The sequence below is a fragment of the Dreissena polymorpha genome, chromosome 12 (assembly GCF_020536995.1).
Source record: "Dreissena polymorpha isolate Duluth1 chromosome 12, UMN_Dpol_1.0, whole genome shotgun sequence".
Lineage (NCBI taxonomy): Eukaryota > Metazoa > Mollusca > Bivalvia > Myida > Dreissenidae > Dreissena > Dreissena polymorpha.
This window is the reverse complement of record NC_068366.1, coordinates 23709901-23724186: the sequence shown is the minus strand read 5'-3', so window position 1 is coordinate 23724186 and position 14286 is coordinate 23709901. Positions and strand designations below refer to the sequence as shown.

Genomic DNA, 14286 nt, shown 5'->3' with positions numbered 1-14286 from the left:
AAATTTCATTGTTTTTCAAACTATGACTTTCCATTGAAATGTAGATTTGTGGATTTCAGATTTTGGAAAAAACACTAGAATTTTTGTCAGTCATTTTATGATGTGTTTGTGTTAACCCTTTACCACTTATATATGTATTTAACCCTTTACCACTTAGATACGTATTTAACCCTTGACCACTTATATACGTATTTAACCCTTTACCACTTAGAAACGTATTTAACCATTTACCACTTAGATACATATTTAACCCTTTACCACTAAGATACGTAGTTAACCCTTTACCACTAAGATTCTTATTTAACCCTTTACCTCTTAGATACCTATTTTGACGCATTTGTAGTCACTTAGAAAGTTAAATTTATTTAAGACTTTTCTTTTACTAGATACAAGTTTTAAAGGCTTAATTTCCAACCCTTAGATACTGATGAGCAGCAAACAGCATAAAACCTGAACAGACTGCGAGTTACTCGCAGGCTGTTCTGGTTTTTTGCTGGTTGCAAAAGCCATTTTCACTTTGCTTCTTTTGGGGGAAAGGTTTAAATACTTGGATTGGTTTACCCCCAAATCAACAAAAAAGAACATCCTACAAAAAATTATTTTAAAGTAATATGATGCATGATTGAAAGGTTATCCAACATATCATCCTATAAATAATGGTAGGGCATATTTTAATTATGAAATAATTATGTTACAATTAGGATAAAAAATTTCAAAGACGCAGAAATGCTTATCTTTCACATCATTACAATCTTTTCCTTTTTCCTGGTAACACCCACCAACTACAAGATTCCATTTTAATTAACCCTTTCCAACGTAGAAGCGAAGTGAATAAAGGCTATGTGCAAACAGCTTAAAACCACAACAGCCTGCGAGTAACTCGCAAACTGTTCAGGTTTTATGCTGTTTGCTGCTAATCAGTATCAAAGGTTTGGAGATGAAGCCTTAAAAACTTAAATCTAGTAAGAATGGTCTTAAATTAAATATAACTTTCTAATGAACTACACATGCTTGAAAATATGTATCTAAGTGGTTAAGGGTTAATTAAAGCTATTCTCTGAAGATCACTGGTACAAGACATGACTGTGATGAATGTTTTCTGTCTACAGCATGCTGTTATTGGAGCGTCTGATGATCTCCAGTGATGCCTTCGAGGTTGACGTCTGTGAGCAGTGTGGCCTGCTGGGATACCTTGGATGGTATGTTGGGGGCTTGAACAACATTTGAGCAACTATTGCCCCAGATTAGCCTGTACAGTCTGCACAGGCTAATCAGGGACAACACTTTCCGCTTTTATGGATTTTTGTTGTAAAGGAGGACTCTTCTAAAGGAAAACCCAGTCTTGTTTTAAAGCATAGATCCAGATTAGCCTGTGCACCCCTGGATGATCCTTAACGCACAAGTATATAGTCAGGTTTTCCATGAGTGTGGCTTTTTGTCCCCTACTGGTGAAACCGGAGGGGACTTACGGTTTGCGCTCTGTTTGTCAGTCTGACTGTCAGTCCGTCACACTTTTCTGGATCCTGCAATAACTTTAAAAGTTCTTCATATTTTTTCATGAAACTTGAAACATGGATAGATGGCAATATGCACGTCATTGCATTTTGTTCCTACTCTGGTTGCTATGGCAACGAATATATTTATTAAACAACAAGATGCGTTTGTGAAACACAATATCCCCCTATATGACGTTTGACTTTGAAGGATGACCTTGACCTTGTGAAGGATGACCTTGACCTTGACCTTTCACCACTCAAAATGTGCAGCTCCATGAGATACACATGCATGCCAAATATCAAGTTGCTATATTCAATATTGCAAAAGTATTCATAAAATTAGCGATTTGGGCCACATATATTTGACCTCTGACCTTGAAGGATGACCTTGACCTTGACCTTTCACCACTCAAAATGTGCAGCTCCATGAGATGCACATGCATGCCAAATATCAAATTGCTATCTTCAATATTGCAAAAGTATTTATAAAATAAGCGATTTTGGGCCACATATATTTGACCTCTGACCTTGAAGGATGACCTTGACCTTGACCTTTCACCACTCAAAATGTGCAGCTCCATGAGATACACATGCATGCCAAATATCAAGTTCCTATCTTCAATATTGCAAAAGTATTCATAAAATGAGCGATTTTGGCCATATATATTTGACCTCTGACCTTGAAGGATGACCTTGACCTTTCACCACTCAAAATGTGCAGCTTCATGAGATACACATGCATGCCAAATATGAAGTTGCTATCTTCAATATAGCAAAAGTTATTGCAAAATGTTAAAGTTGGCGCAAACAGACCAACAGACAGACAGACAGGGCAAAAACAATATGTCCCCCACTATTATAGTGGGGGACATAAAAATTAAAAATCTGAAAATGGTGGATTTTCACCGGTAGGGGACTTATATTGCTTGGCGATAGTCTTGTTTGTTATGTACTGCCCTTTATCTGCAACTAGGGCTACAGCCAAAATCCATCTCACAACGAACAGCAATCCTATAAATTTAAGCTTAATGCAGTGTTAAATGTTAAATTTGAAAATCATAATTAAGTCCCGCAAATATTTCATAATAATTAATGAACTTAGGACTTCAGTTCATATGGTCAAGATTATATGATAATCACAGATGATGTATGTCACAAATTTAAACACAATAGTTTTCATTATTGTCTTAATAGATACACAATTGTGGATTATATTGCTCTGAACTTGGAAAATGAGGCTGAATGCATTTTCATATAGTGTCAGATTATCATGGACATAATTTTGTGCCCAAAAATGGTGGTCCCGATTAGCCTGTGTAAACTGCACAGGCTAATCTATGATGACACTTTTCCCCACATGCATTAAACCCTTTTTTCCCCAAAGCACTGCTCATTCCTATTTCATGTGCTGTGTTACAGGTGCCAGTACTGCAAGTCCTCCAAGCACGTGTCTACACTGAAGATGCCCTATGCATGTAAACTATTGTTCCAGGAACTTCTGTCTATGAACATTGTGCCTCGCCTTTCATTGAAACGTTACAATGAAGTATAGCACATGGGGTGTTAGTAGTTGATAGTTCATGTGTGATGATGTTTTGTTAAAATGATACAAGGAAGTATTGTGAAACCTGTGAGGAGTAAAAGACAAAATGTGGTCATTATTTATGTTGTTCATTTGCAAAATAAGAGGAACATACTTAAGTCAATATTATAACTCAATTTTGAGTTTTTACAAATTTTGTAAAACGAGTTTAAAGGGACCTTTTTACAGATTTTGGCATGTATTGAAGCTTGTCATGAACTTATTTAAATTGTTAAATGTAAACATAAGAACTAAATAGCTCCAGTAAAAACGAGAATAAAATTAAAGAAAAACAAGAAATCCTCAATAGGGCTCGAAACACTGACCCTTATAGTAAAAGTGAAGCACTTAAACCACTCGGCCATTGGTGCTCATATGATGGCCAAGTACTTCATGCTTTGTATAAGCATTGATGTCACAAAATATAACAATAACAACAGAACTAACCAAATTATTCAATTGTTTTAGGTTTTTAAATTATCAAAAGATGAAACAAATCTGATTTTTTTTTTCAAACTTGTCATTTTACCAAAATGTGAAAAGGTCCCTTTAAACATCATGCTCGACTTGGTGATGGCACATATTATTTTTTGGACTAGGCTCTAAGTGTGAGCAAGAATATGTAATTCTAAAACAAAAATGAGACTTGAGATATTTCGTGAGCTGACCGAGATTCTCTGTGCTCAACAGAATGGACACTCAAAACTCATCTGAGTTGAGCTTCACATTTGATAATGTTTACGATACTAGGCCATGGTGATCTAAATGCAGACATGGGAATGCAAAGTACATGGCAGAAATCACAAGCTTTAATGTGGGCTTTTCTCATGATTTTGAGGGCTATTTGATGAAGCAAAACTGTACCCTAAACAATAATAGCCAACAATCTGGATAAAACATCTGGGTGTACACCATTTGAATCCAAGGCATTGGCAAGTCAGTTTATAAGTGATTTTATTATATGCATATATTATATTCCTAATAACATTTGTGCATCAAAATAAGTTGTTAATTGATTTGTTATGCTCTTCAAAGGTTGTTTGTTCAATTATCATTAAATCCAGCTTATTAGAGCTGTTTGCAATTTAACTTATTCAGTGGATGAACTGGTCAATCTTGTTAATAATAAGTCATTAAAGAAATGACTAAAACACAAAACTGGAGTTATTTTATGATGCATGTCTGTGTGTGCATTCTTTAACTTAAATGCCTTGGAGATGTGAGGATACGAGGATCAGGGGGTATATCTATGACCAAACTATATAACTTGAGTGGGCATTGTTTATGAAATGCTTTTAAGGTCAATTCTTCCCATATTCTGAGTAGAGCAGTTTTCGGTTACTGTGCACTTGGAACTGGTAATCCAGCTATCCCAGGTAAAGTGTGAGTTGGTAATCTGACAGCAGTGCTTTGACTAAAATACTGTTGATTTTTTTAAATTAAAATCATTAAAGATAATAATACCCTTACATTAAATATCTGATTGAAATTTTGGCATGAAAGGCCAAATTGACAATTACCCACTCACATTCCTAAGAAGTCCTAGTCTATTTTGAGGACTTTCCCAAAGTAGTGCAGCCTCATATTTGTCCATACTGTGTTGCATACAACTCCCATGTTCCACATTAAATGTCAGGGCCACAATTAATTAACACTTTAAGCTTGCATTCTTTGTGTGACTTAACCATTTGATCACGCCAACTAATATGGCAAATGAAAATAAAACAAGGGACAAAATTGTCACAAAACCAGGTTTTCATTGTGAAAAAAAAATCTGATAAAGGGAGAAAACTCAAACTGAACTTTTGAAATGACCAAAAAAAATTAACCCCCTTTGTAAGTTTTTTTTTTTTTTTTAAATCTATTTTTAGTCGTGGCGACCTTGACATTGGAGATATTGACGTGATTCTTTCGTGGGACACACCGTCCCATGATGGTGAACAAATGTGCCAAATGATTTTAAAATCTCACAATGAATGACATAGTTATGGCCAGGACAAGCTCATTTATGGCCATTTTTGACCTTTGAACTCAAAGTGTGACCTTGACCTTGGAGATATCGACGTAATTATTTCGCGCGACACACCGTCCAATGATGGTGAACAAATGTGCCAAATGATTTTAAAATCTGACGATGAACGACATAGTTATGGCTCGGACAAGCTCATTTATGGCCATTTTTGACCTTTGAACTCAAAGTGTGACCTTGACCTTGGAGATATCGACGTAATTATTTCGCGCGACACACCGTCCAATGATGGTGAACAAATGTGCCAAATGATTTTAAAATCTGACAATGAACGACATAGTTATGGCCCGGACAAGCTTATTCCGCCAGCCCGCCAGCCCGCCAGCCAGCCCGCCAGCCAGCCAGCCCGCCAGCCAGCCAGCCCGCCCGCATTCGCCAATCTAATAACCAGTTTTTTCCTTCGGAAAACCTGGTTAATGACATCATGTTAGATAAACCCACAGGATAGTACTACAAACACACCATGACAAACACACAGCAGACTATTGCAAACACACTGCATATCATCACAAACACAAATCAAACCAAAACTAACGCACAGCATATCAAAACTAACACACAGCATACCATAACAAACACACAGTATACCAAAACAAACACAGCATACCAAAACTAACACACAGCATACCAAAACAAACACACAGCATACCAAAACTAACACACATCATACCAAAACAAACACAGCACACCATAACTAACACACAGCATTCCAAAACAAACACACAGCATACCAAAACTAACACACAGCATACAAAAACTAACACACAGCATACCAAAACTAACACACAACACACCAAAACAAACACACAGCATACCAAAACAAACACACAGCATACCAAAACTAACACACAGCATGCCTAGTGACCTTGTTTTGACCTTAGATGACCCATATACAATCCCAACCTAGATTTCATCAAGATAAACATTCTGACCAAATTTCATTAAGATTGGATGAAAACTGTTACCTACATTGTCTATAGGTTTTTCTATTATTTGACCTAGCTTTTACCCCAGATGACCCAAATACAATCCTGACCCAGATTTTATCAAGATAAACATTCTGATCATATTTTATAAAGATTGGATGAAAACTGTGACATCTATTGTCTAGACAAGGTTTATCTATAATTTGACCTAGTGACCTATTTTTTGACCCCAGATGACCCAAATACAATCCCAACCCAGATTATATCAAGATTAACATTCTGAAGAAATTTCATAAAGATTGGATGAAAACTGTGACCTCTACTGTCTACACAAACAAATTGTTGACGGACGCACGCCCGTACGCACATCACATGATCACATAAGCTCACCATGTCACTTTGTGACAGGTGAGCTAAAAACTAAGGTAGATAGAGTTATGGTTCTTGGTCACTGCACTTCTCCTAGTTGCCACCTGTTTATATTCTAAGTTTAAAGTAAATCCATTGAATAGATTTGGAGTTACGCTCTGGACAATGTTTCGGACGGACGGACAGACGGATGAAGAATATTACTTTATCCCCTCTGAAAAAATTTCCAGCCGGGATAATTACCCAAAGACAATAACTCCTAAAATACTGATAAGAGTTTTGGTTCTTTAACTCGCCACTTCTCAATGTCTTCTGTCAATGTACTCCACTTTATTTAAATACCTTCAAAAAAGGAGTTAAGATCTGCTGCACAATGACTTTACTGCGATTTCTGTGTTAATCTTGTATCCCTCTATAAGTTTATGAAATGTCATTTGATTCACTTCAATACTTTATAGCCCATTTCAGGAATATATAAAAACAAGTGCTGTTTCCATAGGATGACATATGCCCCTGATAAACGCTTTGATAGAAATAATTAGCATTTTTCGAAACCTAAACGCATTTTTCAAAACCTAAACGCAGACCCAAAGTTCAAGGTAAAAGGGGTCAAAATTTGTGAGCGTATGGAAAGGCCTGGTCCGTATACACATGCATACCAAATATGAATGTCACATCTGAAGCGACAAAAGTTATGAGCATTTTTCGAAACCTAAACGCAAAGTGTGACAGACAGACGGACTGTGCTATCACTATATGCCCTCCTTCAGGGGCTAAAAGGCAATGAAACATTAGGAGGGTTGTGTGTACTCTTTACATCCTCTCCATGTTCCCCATCAATGTACCAATTTTTATCTAAATACCTTTAAAACAAGCAAAGTTGTTGAATTGATATCCCCCACAATAACTACAAAGTTTGTGACAGACATCGCCAAAATGATATCCCTCCGCCTTTGGCGGTGATAGCTAAGGGCATAATGCTCCACAAGAAAATTGACATAAGGGCAATAACTCTCTAATACCATTAGTATTACACAGAAATACAAACCTTTTCATGCATTTACATGACACTTCAGACATACTCTTGCTGAAAATTCCTAGTAAACATAAGACATGAGTTAACTGCAACAAACATCTGCATTTATAAAATCAATACTATTTGAGACACAAGTCCTGAATGCAAGCAGTCAAAACGGAAAAAAAACATGAAAGACTGCACAAACGTTATAGTTATCTATATTGTTAGATAATAAAGTCACTAATGTGCTATATATTTTAATTTCATGGGTTAGTATATTTTGGCCTTACTTCAACTTTCTGTAGGAATATGCACATGAATGTTCACATATTCTGTCAGAACATTTTTAATCAAAGCAATCTGAACAAATTTTGTCAGATATGGCACATACCAATGGCAAGATCATGATGCCCCCTCATTCCACTTTCTGTCTCATAACTGCATTAAAAACAGCCTTGATCGGAAAGTCATGCAGGCAACACACCAAAATTCACATAAATATCTAAATAAGAGTTTAGGAAAAAATATCCGGAAATGGAATGCTGGACTGACAGAGGGACAGTCCGATTGCTATATGCCACTCTACCAGGGCCATAAAAGTCCATATAGCAGCTTAAATAGTTGAGAGCTGTACACATAAACAACATTGAAGTATCATTTACATAATGATAAATGCAATGACTTCAGTAACCAACATATTTTAATAATTAACATGAAGATAAACAGCAATAGCAGTACACAGTAAAACGATTAACAATTGGTGAACACTCATCATTATCTTAAGATGCCAGTTTCTGAATAATCATCTGAGTTAACTTCTTGTGAAGTTTTTCAATGTAGATTTACAGTCCAAATAAGCATTGGTAGACAAGACAGATTTAAACAAAAGGTAATAACACATTATGAATTTTTTTTTATTAACAAACAATACTGTACAGGTATACAATATCAAACAAACAAAGAAATCAAACCCACTTCGTTAATACTGATTAACATTAACAACATCAAATACAAACAAGTCAAATGAGACAAGTAAAATTGCACTGTACACTACATTACATTGTAACAAGTAACAAAGACATCGGAATTTATCAATTTGCCACACATACACGAAATTTTTTAGTTATTCAAATATCTTTGTTATTTTCCTGAGGACTTTAAGAAACATTTTTAGTACATACTAATAACCGAGCACACAACTTTGCTTGGCAACATTTTGAGGAATTCTATTTTGAACAGTTTTCGAAAACACGCTATATCTTATTTATTCTACCAGACACTTCCTGCAGGCAGACGACCCAAGGGAGGTAATTCTGACTCAATCTCTGCCAGGTTACGATCCTCGTCAAACGCTGCATCCTGGACCAAACTTGAAGCAAATTCACTGTCCATGTTACCGTTGATTTCCACTAGCTGTTTATTTATTGCAAGATCAGAGTGGTAGCTGAACCCAATAGCATACGTGTCCTGAAACAATTTCCTGCCTTTCTTTATATCTTCAATATCAACATGGAGATCCTTCTCCAAAGTTTCAATAAGGGGAACATCCTCTTTGCTGGATTTTTCATTTTCTTCCGCCTCATTTTTACCAGCATCAACTGAAATGTCCTTGGCTAGTTCGTTGGCATGGTAACTGAACCCAACAGCCAACTGATCACGTGTGCGTTTTCCTGGGGTGACAATAACGCCAGGTATTATGACTTCACCGCATTCCGTCCTTCGAGCGTCTTTCAAGAGCTGGTTAGCGTGGAAACTGAACCCCACTGCCAGATGATCCTCTGGAGATTTCGAAGCCTGCACAGGCTGGTATATTTCTCCAAATGGCGTCTTCCGGGACTCCTTAGCAACCACCTCACTGTGGTAGTTAAAACCGATGGCCAGCTGGTTGAACCGGGACCGTGGTGTCTGGGTAAGGTCAACCGTGGTGGGCTGTGTCTGCTTCCTTGGTGTTACCTTGGTGATAGATGTGACGTCTTCTATCACTTCCATGATGGCGGACTGGGACAAACCATCATTAATAGCCATGGTCATAGCCTTCTGAATCACCTAAAATGCAATACAGGAATAGGCAGTTATTTGAAGTTTATGCCTAAAACCCAGGACATGACTAATATAAAGGGTTATAGAATTATGAAAATAAATAAATGAACCTCACTTTAGGAAAACCAGTCTTAATGTATTTGCGTAACATGTCGTCCCAGATTAGTCTGTGCAGTCCCCTTCTATGGTTTATTTCCATACAGAAAGTATTTTTCTTTAAAAAAAAACAACCTGTTTAGGCTAAAAGTGTTGTCCAGGATTAGCCTGCGCACACTGCACAGGCTAATCTTGGACGACACTTTATGCACATGCATTAAGCCCCGTTTGCATGCAATTAAATTGTAATAATGTCGTATTATAGTATTTAACATTGGACAATATATTGGCTAGGGCTGCAACAATATACCGGTATATCGGTATATATCGCAATACGCAATCCGCATATTGTATTGCGATATGATTTTCATCATACCGGTACGAAAATTTTACAAAAATTCATTCACATTTCGTCCAGAAAAGCCATCCGAAATAATGATAAAAAGGTAAACAAAACAAAGCAGTGTAAATTATTTTTTACGTAAAAAAAGCATTCTAAAAAGTGTATTATACGGAGTAGCGTTGTTACATGGGAGCATTCATTCGATGCTTTTGAACAGATTATCGTTGAATTAATTGCGCACAGCTGTAAATGTTTCGTTCGATTCTGATTTGAGCATTATTTGTAATCCGAATTTCGGAAATACGCTTCCAAATTTGAATGCTAACGCGACAATAAAAAATTATAGCGTCAAATAAAAAGTGCTTTATCCTTTGTCTCAATAAAAAGCGCGCGAAAATTATACAGACATGTAGAACGTCGCATGGAAAGTATGGGTGTATTTTGTGTTGTATAAAAACGGGAACATCACGTCAGCTGAATTACGCGTGTTCAGTGGGAAAAACGCCCCGGTTGGACGTTATTTCATCACATCTTTAAATAGTAACAATTGCAAAAATGTATTTGATACTTAAGAAAATTTGCAAATGTTTGTGTTTCTTATTATTCTTGAGCACATTTATAGTAAATATTTACCAGAATTTGCTTTAAAATTGGAATTTATGGGATTATTGTGTAATTGGCAAGTTATAATTTTGGTACAAGTTAGCAATATATTGCGATATATTGCAATACGGGTTTTTGAACTGACAATATATTGCAATACGGTTTTTGGCGTATTGTTGCAGCACTAATATTGGCTTAGCCGAAAATAATAATTGTAACATTGAAAGAAATTCTTCTTACATTAAATTACAATATACTGGTAAGTTGAAAAAGCCTATTCAAAACACAGCACAAGAAGATAACCAGACTACCTGCTCAGTGTAGTCATCCACCAGTTGGCCATCAGATGAGGTGTTCTGTGGCCCTGCTACGTCCCCAGTCCCTTTCACTGTACACTGGGGTTCCGTATCCCCACCTCCACTGGTGACATTGTCCCCCATACACAAGGGTTCCATATCACCACCCCCACTGGTGACGGCGTCCCCAGCAGCATTGGTTACTATAACAGGGAGGCTTGGATCTGATTTCAGGCGGAAATCTCTACAAATACCACCAGGGTTTGGATCATACCTACAAAAATAAAATTATCTATTACAAGTGCAATCTATATTGTACTCCACATTTGTTTTTAAGACTCTATTTTCACAATTGCTGCAACATTGCTTTTCTAGTACTGTAGAGAAGCTTTTAAGTTGGGATAAAGTTATTATTTTCACATATGAATTGATATTGATCATATACTTTTATAATAAGATTACAAATTATGAAAGTCCTGAAATGTTTCTTATTTTATGTCATACAAAAGCAATCTCAGTCATACAAAATCAATAAGTGATTTTCACAATAAACTATTAGTATTTCTTACAATTTAACAGTCACCAATCAGATAGGATGTATTTCCACATCATATTAATTCAGTATTCATCTGGTTTTTTTTTTCAGGGCAACAAATCCAATGTTGATATATACATGTATGTTTGAACTTGGATGAAAGCATGAATGAGGAGTTAAACATTTCATTATTGTTACCTCCTACTGCAGCCTCCAACCAAAATTCTCATCTACCAAACAACAAAAAAGAATGGCCTTAGAGAGACTAAAGTTTGACAAAATCCTTTAAAAAGATAATCCTGAAAAACAAGCTTACTTATAATTTCAACCTAGCCAAGCCTCCGATGCTTCAAAAAGACAATTTGTATGAATTCACCCCAGAACAGTATAGTCACAACCAGTACATTTAGTTTATACCTATATATTTTCTGCTTTCCAGTGGTTTTATATAGAAATATCAGTGAAATAAAACTGATAATTCACTGTTTCAAGCAGTGAAAAATAACAGTGAAAAATATTGATAGTTTTCACTGTTTTACTGTGAAATGACATCAATATTCCAGCGAAATTCTCTATTTAAACTATCTAACAATGTAAATAAACAGTGAGAAAAGCAAACAATAAAAAGAAAATTTGTTGGCTTCGATGGAACATCGATTTTAATTCACTCGTGATCATAGAAAACATGTATTTTCACTCATGGCAAAAATATTATTTTCTATAATCACTCTTGAATTAAAATCTATATTTCAACGAAACCAACAAATATCCTCTATTTATTTTAGTTTGATGGCATAGAATGCCTAAGGCTTATTTGAAATGCTGTCTGTTTAAGTCTGTTTCCTGGGACTAGAACCAATACTTGGTGTCTATGGGGGAACTCTAAAGAACGCACCCACAATAGAGATCGAACCTGTGACTTCCCTATCGCTAAGCAGACACCATATTCATTACCAGTACATTTATGATCTATGAATCTATGTATTATCATGCGTGTCAGAGCAATAAATATATTACTGAAATATTTTATTTTATTTTCTCTTACGCATCATTCTTGCTTTTCTTGGATTTTGGTTGCTTCTTGCCACGATGCTTTGGTTCTTTCAGAGGCATGTTCCTGAATTATAGATGAAACAGGTTGACAGCAAAATATTCAATAATATCAGTAGCAACATCGTTTCCTAATGGCGTGGACTAATAAAAGTAGACAACTCATGAATGTAATCTCACATCATAGCTGTTAGCAAGTTTATTTTTTACAAAATAATGGATACATTTTACTTTATAAAAAGTTATTGTCAGTGGTGAATTTTCATTGTTAATTACCAACAAGAGCACCACATAACGGGTGCCACACTCGGCTGCGAAAGCTTTTCAGATTTTATTTTTTTTTTAGAGGTCACAGTGACCTTGACCTTTGACCTAGTGACCCAAAATGGGTGTGGCGTGTAAAACTCATCAAGGTGCATCTACATATGAAGTTTCAAAGTTGTAGCTTGAAGCACTTTGATTTTAGAGCCAATGTAAAGGTTTTAGCACGACCCCGGACAGGGGACGACGAGCAGGCTATGACAATACCTCGGGTTTTCTCCGAAAACAGCCTTGCTAAAAATAATGTCAATTCACAGTATCAGAGCATAGGAATTTAAAACAAACAGAGATTAAATAGTGTTACTGGCAGGCTGTTCAGGTTTTATGCCCCTTTCATAATGCCATTATCACTTTGCTTACATGTATAAGCAGGAAAAGTTTAAGACCAATGACAAGATATATCCTGACAAACAATCAATGTCAAGGTATGTCTGCACCAACAATCAATGACAATATATATCTGCACCAACAATCAATGAATAGATGCATCACACCAACAATCATTGACAAGATATATCTGCATCAATAATCAATGACAAGATGTATCTGCATCAACAATCAATTAAAAGATTATCTGCACCAACAATCAATGAATCAATATATCTGCATAAACAAGAGCACCGCATAACGGGTGCCATGCTCGGCTGGGAAAGCTTGTCAGAATGTTTTTTTTTGTTTTTTTTAGAGGTCACAGTGACCTTGACCTTTGACCTAGTGACCCAAAATGGGTGTGGCCTGTAGAACTCATCAAGGTGCATCTACACATGAAGTTTCAAAGTTGTAGGTGGAAGCACTTTGATTTTAGAGCCTATGTTAAAGTTTGATATTAGAGGTCACAGTGACCTTGACCTTTGACCTAGTGACCCAAAAATGGATGTGGCGTGTAGAACTCATCAAGGTGCATCTACATATGAAGTTACAAAGTTGTAGGTGGAAGCACTTTGATTTTAGAGCCAATGTTAAGGTTTTAGCACGACGCCTACGTGGACGGCGGACGAGCTGGCTATGACAATAGCTCGGGTTTTCTCTGAAAACACCCTCGCTAAAAATCAATGAAAGATATATCTGCATCAACAATAAACCAATAGATGTATTTGCAGCAACAATCAATGACAAGATGTTTATGCATCAACTATCAATCAAAAGATACAGGGCTATTTTTCAGCTGTTTGGGAAGATAGCCAATGGCTTTGAAATTGGAAATTTTAGCAGCATTTTCAAGAAATTGCAGTCTTTCCGAAATATCGTCGGTCCTCGGATTTTTCCGATAATAATTTGGAAAATCCGGAAATGATTCTAATATTGCCGGACCTCGTGTCCGGTAATAAAATTATGGCGAAATTTGGAATTTCATAAGCTATTTCCAGAAAAGTTTCAAGGCAAAAGTGGGAATTTACCGAGTTATTTATGAATACTTCAATCATGTAAAACATGTTTTCATTGGTTGCATTTCTTGAATGACGTATGTGCATATACAGTATTCGAAGATTTTTGCTGCGTCGTCAATGCAAATTACACACTACGTCATCACTATATGAGTAGATTCGCAAAGGGAGAGAATCGATACCATATACTTTTGGTT

The 14286-nt window shown here is 36.3% G+C and overlaps 2 protein-coding genes across 5 annotated transcripts in view; one reads left to right on the top strand and one right to left on the bottom strand.

The window, feature by feature from the left end:
• Positions 1-3150, top strand: part of LOC127854245 (DNA-directed RNA polymerase III subunit RPC2-like) — a 45645-nt gene extending 42495 nt beyond the window's left edge. The window contains exons 28-29 of the mRNA XM_052389264.1: positions 1110-1199; positions 2916-3150. Coding sequence (XP_052245224.1) covers positions 1110-1199; positions 2916-3048 — 223 coding nt within the window. The 3' untranslated portion in view covers positions 3049-3150. The remainder of the gene's footprint in view (positions 1-1109; positions 1200-2915) is intronic.
• Positions 3151-8320: 5170 nt separating this feature from the next.
• The window catches only part of LOC127854247 (uncharacterized), a 31731-nt gene continuing 25765 nt past the window's right edge, over positions 8321-14286 (bottom strand). For all 4 annotated transcript variants that reach the window (XM_052389266.1, XM_052389268.1, XM_052389269.1 and 1 more), the window contains 3 exons: positions 12379-12450; positions 10814-11072; positions 8321-9466 (listed from right to left, as the gene is read on the bottom strand). In XM_052389266.1, coding sequence (XP_052245226.1) covers positions 8690-9466; positions 10814-11072; positions 12379-12450 — 1108 coding nt within the window. In that variant the 3' untranslated portion in view covers positions 8321-8689. The remainder of the gene's footprint in view (positions 9467-10813; positions 11073-12378; positions 12451-14286) is intronic.